At 40.1% G+C, this 7,771-nt stretch overlaps 1 protein-coding gene across 1 annotated transcript in view; it reads left to right on the top strand.

Annotated features, from left to right (window-relative positions):
• The first annotated feature begins 1,216 nt into the window (after positions 1-1,216).
• Positions 1,217-7,771, top strand: part of CDH9 (cadherin 9) — a 72,383-nt gene continuing 65,828 nt past the window's right edge. The window contains exon 1 of the mRNA XM_039526253.1: positions 1,217-1,464. Coding sequence (XP_039382187.1) covers positions 1,237-1,464 — 228 coding nt within the window. The 5' untranslated portion in view covers positions 1,217-1,236. The remainder of the gene's footprint in view (positions 1,465-7,771) is intronic.

The raw sequence follows: 7,771 nt of genomic DNA, 5'->3' as shown, positions 1-7,771 counted from the left end.
ATGGAACTCTCATAATGGAGTGCAGCTGTTCAGAAAAAATAAAAACCATATAGCTGCATGGGAGTTGTAGTCCAGCTAGGGAGCCCAGCCCATGGAAGAGAATGACGCCGTGGGTCATCTGAAGGAGAACTCCCATGAGACACCTCAGTGGCATTTGTAAATCAAACATTTTGGCCATCAACTGAAAAAATTCAGCTTTTGGCCAGATTTTCAGGGTTTTCTGTGGAAAAATTAAACTAAAGTGACTTTTTCCTCTTTTTTGATGTTTCTCCATGGAGGGTGTTGGGAGAGACATTTTCAGATCAGCTTTACTCCACGTGCAAAATGACTCCAGTGAGATTTTCGGGCATAGATATCTTATAGAATTAATCTAGTAAATTTAATTCATCCCAGTTCAGGGGACCTGCAGGAGGACCTTTGCTTTATTTAGGCTCTTCTGAACAAATCCTGCATGCAGCTCTATATCACAGTAAGTCCCTTGGCAGAGGATCTTTATAAGCAAAGGCAGGATTTAGGCAGTGGGTACACAGGAGTCATGTGTATCTGTCCACTGCAAATCTTAGCTTCTCTGAAACCACTGTGCAGAGGGGGAAGGTGAGGATAGTAGGTAGGAGCAGGTAGGGGCAAAGCCAAGGTGAGCCATGTGATTGAGTAAATTGAAATCTTTGTTTCTGTGTGGCTTCTCCCTCAGCATCATAGCAGCAGCTAGGGACTGGCTCTGTGATTTAGAACCCGGCTAAACATTGTACCTAAATAACCAGAGATTGATTAAGTTTTAAGATCAAGAAACATATCACCTAATTCAATAATTATTTGTGCATGAAATCATATACTGGGGAAAAAAGAGGGAGAGAAAGGAAGATGGAGAAGACTTCAAGAGCCTGATATTAAAATTAGATTAATTTGTATGTGTGATTACCTCAGTAACAAACTTAAATCCAGTGGTTGTACAAATGATTGGCCTGTTTGCTGTGCTGGCCTTTTGTGTGTGCAGTTTTCTGATTTGCAAGCGCAGATGTGGCAACCGCATGTGCAAGTTAGGAATGCAGTTTTAACAACCAGGCTGTAAATATACTCTAACACAGTATATTGACCTAGATATGATTACAATTCACCCAGAAAGTTTTGTCCATTTCACAGGTCCTTTAAAATAGGAATACAACCTTTCAAGAGTTTTGTTCTGGTGAAACAAGAGAGACGTCAACCCTGGCAGCATCCTTGCTAAAGCCGCAAACAATGAGGACTTGCTACTACTTGTCATTTCTGTTCTGGACCTGTATGCTTCATGTGGTTCACATGACACCATCCCCCAAAAGGACTATCAAGTATTCACAAAATGGAAGGATACTGGTGTCGTCACAGGATGATGGGAAAACCCTGCACCGCAGCAAACGTGGCTGGATGTGGAATCAGTTTTTCTTGCTGGAGGAGTACACAGGTTCAGATACTCAGTATGTGGGCAAGGTAAGCTTTGCATTTAAAAGACTCCAGACAGTTGACAAATCTGACAAGTGATGCTTTGCACAGTTCTTCTTACTTGATTTCTTATATAAAACAGGTGGTCTTATTTTCTCATTAGCACTAAAGCAAAGCACACGTAATGTATTATAGTTTGAGCAAGAAGGTTAGGAACTGGGAGGCGGGATGTCGTGATGAAATGGGAACACTTCAGCCTAAACATTACTAATTCCTGGTTAGACAAACACACATTTGTGGGGGTGTTTCAATCACTGTATCATTTCAAGTCCATGTTCAGTTGTCAAGGATAAATATTACAAGAGAGAATTTCTCAATGACCGCCAATCTTTTGTTATATTTGCAATTATGCAGAGATATATTCTCCACTAGATGAACACAAAATTCCATTTGTTAATAATGAAAATTTTATCCTTGCACAGTGGAGAAACTGTATTATTAAGAATGGTGGTTGAGAAAAGAAAAGATCTTCAGCCTTTTTCCAGCAAACAAACTCTAATCTTTACTTAACGGTCTGAAAAAAAAAGTGAGCCCTCTTCCAGCTGTTAGCTCCAACAGCATCCCTGAATTCTAACTGAATCTTTGTGACTCCGAGTTGGCCTCTTGCCTTTCCTAGTGATACTTACATCAAGGAGTCTCAGATTTACAGCCTTTGCTGTGCCTCACCATCTGCCCTGATGGTCCCTGTTTTCTGGCAAGGCCTTCACAAAAACAGAAATCTCTGTCTTGGAAAACCATTTAGAAAACCAGTAAGTAGGAAACTGCAGCAAAATCTGATGTCAGTCACACAGGTATGGATACAAAGTAATTTGATTGACTTTGATAGAGTTATGAAAGTATAAATCAAGAATATCTGAGATCAGAATGCGAATCTCTCCCTTTTTAAAAAAGAAAATGTATCTATAAAGGAAGGGACAACTTTGTTGAATCTACAGCAGATGGTATGCCCATCTCACCCAGTCATGCATTCCTTCAATGCCCAAAATTCCCACTGACTTTCAGGAATGCACTGCTGGACCCGTAAAGACACACCCCATACTATGTGTTAGCCTTAAGACCTGAGATTGTTTCATGATCTGACAATGTACATAATGGCCATGATTCTGCTCTCAGTGTAAAACAGGGGTAATTCCATTTCAGTCCGTTATGTTATAAAAATGGCGTGAGAGGTGTAGCAGGCCCAAAGTGTGATAAACAGGAAAATCATCTAACTTTTTTTGTTTGTTTGGTTTTTGTTTTGTTCTTTAAACAACTCAGAGAGCAGTATCTGTTTTGAGAAAAGCCTAAGTCTCAGTTTAGTATTCTCTATCTGAATCTGATGGCAGTTAGCGAATTGTGTTACATGTGAGGAGAGAACACTTTTATTCAGACTCATGGGGACGAGTGAGTAGCAAGCATTCCTAGCCAGCACTTCTTTAATATGGACAGACACAGACTGAAGGACTCTTAGAGTAATATAATAATGTTGTACTAGAAAGAGAATGAAATGAATTCAGAAACTCTTATTATAAGTACACTTGCTAGAGGATCTGATAGCTGACAAAAATGAGCATTTATTTTGCTCTATAGTGGATTCAGTATCCATGAGAAGGTGGAAGAGTTGGTCGTAATTGTGGGGGCAGGAGGAAATAAGCAATCATCCTTATCATTCCCTATCTCTAGCAGGAGCTTTGGCTTCCACAAGGTAGCAGGATCTATCTTCAGCTCTATCTTCAGAGAATGTGTGTGTGTGTGTATGCGCTGTGACAAAGTTCCTCCTCTACCTTGGTGTGTCCTGCACTTATTGGCGGATTTGCTTGCCTCAGATTCACCGTGTGGGTTGGGAAACAGCCGAGAGACCTTCCCCTCTGGTAGAAGCCACAGTCCAGGTCAATTCCTCCTGTGTTTGATCAGGAGTTGGGAGGTTTGGGGGGAACCTGGGCCCACCCTCTACTCCGGATTCCAGCCCGGGGCCCTGTGGACTGCAGCTGTTTAGAGTGCCTCCTGGTACAGTTGCGTGACAGCTACAACTCCCTCGGCTACTTCCCTATGGACTCCTCCCAACACCTTCTTTATCCTCACCACCGGACCTTCCTCCTGATGTCTGATAATGCTTGTACTTCTCAGTCCTCCAGCAGTATGCCTACTCACTCTCAGCTTTTTGCATGCCTCTTGCTCCCGGTTTCTCACGTGCACTTCTTCTCCCTGGATCCCCCCACCCCCCCTTGGCCTGACTGGAGTGAGCTCTTTTATAGCATAAGAGGGGCCTTAATTAGAGTCAGGTGCTTAACAGCCTCACCTGACTCTTAGCAGGTTAATTGGAGTCAGGTGTTCTCATTAGCCTGGAGCAGCCCCTGCTCTGGTCACTCAGGGAACAAAAAACTGCTTATCCAGTGGCCAGTATATCTCCCTTCTACTACTCTGCTGTTCCCAGCTGGCCTGGGTCTATCACAGCGCATACACACCCATGCACATTGTACACTGTGTAGCCTTTTATCTTATTTAAAGTGAGTTTTGTAATGTGGTGTTACACTACCATGGTTTCAGCTACAGTTTCAGGCTCAACAGAGTGAAAGTCACTCTGCTTCTTGCTTCAGATTTAGAGTCTCCAGGAACACATAAAGGCCAAGGGTGGTGACCATACATTTCACAGGTATAAGGTCTAGTCTGTTTTTACAAGTTTTATTAAAGTTACAGTTAAAGTTATGATTACTCATGCACATAGAAATCCTATAAAGCCCTATGAAAAAGTTACAAATATAGTTATGCTCACATCCATAATGATATTCTTAAGATCTGATGGATGTATTGCCAACTGATCATTTGTAGAGGGACGGTTCCTACTGGAATTTTTCATAGGGAGTTCAATTTTCCTAATCTGGGCACCTTCTTTTTATAATGTGGGTCTGACTATACCTCATTAGCATTTACGCACATATTGCACCCTGCAGTTAGGGCATGCATTAGAGAAAGGTGACTGCTGGGTTTCTTGTAAGCAAAAAATTACTCTCACTGTTTTTTCTTTCCCTCTCCCCCCCCCCCCAAATATTGCCCAAATATTCTTATCTGTAAGGCCTAAAATATATAAGCTAAAATTTTACAGGCTTCAGCTTACAGGTCTTGTGTTTAGCCTTCTTTACTTAGATACGTTCTACATAATTATCCCTTCTAACTAATGATCAATCTTATACTTCTATAATCTTACAATTTAACTCTATTTAGCACACGATTATATATGACATAACGTGAGTTAATCATAACATCACACAATAAATTAACAATAAACTAAAGTCATTGGCTACAACTGCTACACTAAAGCTAAATATAGTCAAACCCATCTCTTCACACAGGCACTGCAGTGAATATATGCAAGTTATGTAACAGAATCAGAAGCCGTATTATCTGCCACATCACGTAGAGGGCATCACATCATATCACACAAGAATCAAGCCTAATCCTTCACTCACTGAAGTTAATGGGAACGTTGCTATTGACTCCAGTACGTGAAAGATGGATCCCATATTATGCAATATCGTGTGAGAGGATTCAGGACAAGAACTCTGCCAAAAGCAACAGGAGCATTAGCAGCAATATGTCACTCATAGAAGCATGACAAAAACATATGAACCCTCCTCTCCACCATCCTGTGACTAGTCAAGAGCATTCACTGCATCCTCAGTATTCAAAATCCCCTCATCCCAATCCTGCTTTTACCACTCAAAATGTATTAATTATACTGATATTTCTGTACAGCACTGTGGTTTGCCACTACCCCATACAGTCACACAGAATCTGTGTTGGTGGTGTCCTTCTTATGTCTACTTCCTAGCAAATGCATGTGGCTTAATCATACATTCTTGGCTCATGCAGACCACTTGCTACTTCAGAGCTATGAGAACCTCTCTTGTTCACTGTGTACACTGGTAACCAGGAAATATAGTTATTAATGGAACACTGTTTAATATTAACACTGCAGGGGAATCCCAAGTCATTACAGAGATCTGACAATAACTTGGTGGTTAGAACCAAGCAAGAACACAATTACTACAAGCTGTTTGTAACAATAACTATGTTAAATCTTGACTGCAGTGACAGGAAACAGGTATGAGTCAATTCAATCAACATACTTGTTCTATGTAATGTTGTTTATAGGATGGATCACAAACATAACAGTTATCCAAATTTCCCTGTCCTTAAGCCTAGTCCTGAGGCTATTAAATAAGATAATGGGTATGCTAAAAGATCATGTATGTCCTACCAATTATTATTATATTGCTTTTGTCAATGACAATGGAAAATGGTGATATGTGATAGAAAAAGAAGATCAGTAAATTCAGTTAACACACTTGGCAGATATAGAAAATATTGTTGAAAAGGATACATATGTGTCATATTTAATACAGTTGGCCAAAACCAGAGCACTGGGTAAATTAACAAGATAGGAGACACAGGCCATAGTGTATCTTTCACAAGTAGAACACATATGCCACATGCAATTATTTTGTATCAATTGACAAGAGAAAACTGAATATAAATCTTCAGAACAGTCAATATATCTGCCATGTCTCTCTCTCCCCTTTCCCACACACTTGGTCAGAAAAGGATCCATGTATTTTTTTTCAATCTGGGATCTACATATTTAGCCAAATATAACACTTGTCCATTGACAAAAAAAGAAAAGTTTAAAATGTCCTTAAAATTCTCTAGGCTCACTCCTCTCTCACTTTCTCTCCTGAGCTTCCCGTTCCTTTGCCCTTGAAAGGATCAAAGGCAGACTAAACTAACCTTTCCCTTCTCTGTATTCTTCTTCATCTCAATTATATTACGGTAGTGCCTAGGGGCTGCTGCTGAGATCTGGGCCTCATTGTACTAGGCAGTGTACAAACATATAGGGAGAGGCAGCTTTTCCCCAAAAGAATTTACAATCTAAATAGGCAAAGGTAAGGCAAGCAGAGTCACAGAGCTGATTAAAGGCTAGGCCATCCAAACTGGGAATAGAAACTTTAACATGTCACTTAAAGTGACCAGTCACACAGAATGACTAACTAGTATCTAATACCAAAATGAATAATCTCATTATTCATCTGAGTAATCCACAATCTTAAATTTATTAAATACTTGTGAATAATGAGCAAAGCTGTCAAATTCATTTGACAATTCTCAAACACAATAGTAATGAATTGTTCACAATGAGTTATTCACCCATCTATGTGTATACTTGCGATAGATTTCCTTGTAAGAATCCTAACACAAACACCTTTTGAAGCAAGGGGGTCAATCATTTTTTGTGAGTTATTGTGGGGACAATAAAAATATTGACTACAAATCACACTCATTGGGTCCACAGGTCCCAAGGTCTCCTTTGCCCTCTACAAGGAAGGACCAAATATCCCCAGAACTCAGTTCCATACCCCCACACCCTATCTATATGCAAGGGTAGAGATAGAGCAGATCCCCTGACTTCTCTGCAGGGACTATGGAAATTGCACTGCAACTATTATGAAGTCCTATATAATTTAGCAAGGATCAAATTGATAGGGTTCTATAGAATTTACTCTGAAACCTACAGAATTTAATAGAGAATCAGATCTGTTCTATAGTGGATTTTTAACCATTCTATAGAATTCCATGAGACATAAGTCTTATAGGGTAAACAAAAAGGACCTAGAGAAAGAATCTCATTCTCTATTAAATTCTAAACAACTTGTTCATAAAGAAAGTGAAATAACCAGGAGGAGAGGTGAGGCATCACCATCCGGGAAAGACTTGAGGCCCATGCAGTTTCCTCCATAAACTGCTTTGTTTCAGTCCAATGTTCAGCCTCTGCAGAGAGTAAATCCCCACTGCAGATCTCTGGATTTCCACGAGATCATATAGCTCTCACCTCAATAATATTTTCAAGTGGCTAATTATCTCCCAATAAGTATTTTTCTCTTCCAGTCCAAAGGAATATTGAGTAGGTGCAGGCACGTCATTAAGCCTCTGAAATCTAGCTCTAATTTGTGCAGCTTGGACCGGGCTACCCAAAAGGTCTGTCGAGAGCAGTTTTCTATCATTCGGGCTCACACGTAGCCTAACAACATATTGATTATAAAATGATGTACTAGTTTCTATTCTTTCTTTCACTAACTCTTTCATGATCTCGGGTAGGTTCAATGTATCTGCTGCACATATTGCTGCCAAAAGCATTCATGTGAACTTTACCCACCACCCACTACTGCCTAAGAGAAGAAGAAGATGTCTAGATTTAGCCAAATCTTCCCAGAAAACATTAAAACAAACCCCAAAGCATGCATCCAATAAAAAAAATAAAGTG

Source organism: Mauremys reevesii, linkage group 2 (assembly GCF_016161935.1).
Source record: "Mauremys reevesii isolate NIE-2019 linkage group 2, ASM1616193v1, whole genome shotgun sequence".
In the NCBI taxonomy this organism is placed as follows: Eukaryota; Metazoa; Chordata; order Testudines; family Geoemydidae; genus Mauremys; species Mauremys reevesii.
This window is presented reverse-complemented; position numbering and strand designations above follow the sequence as displayed.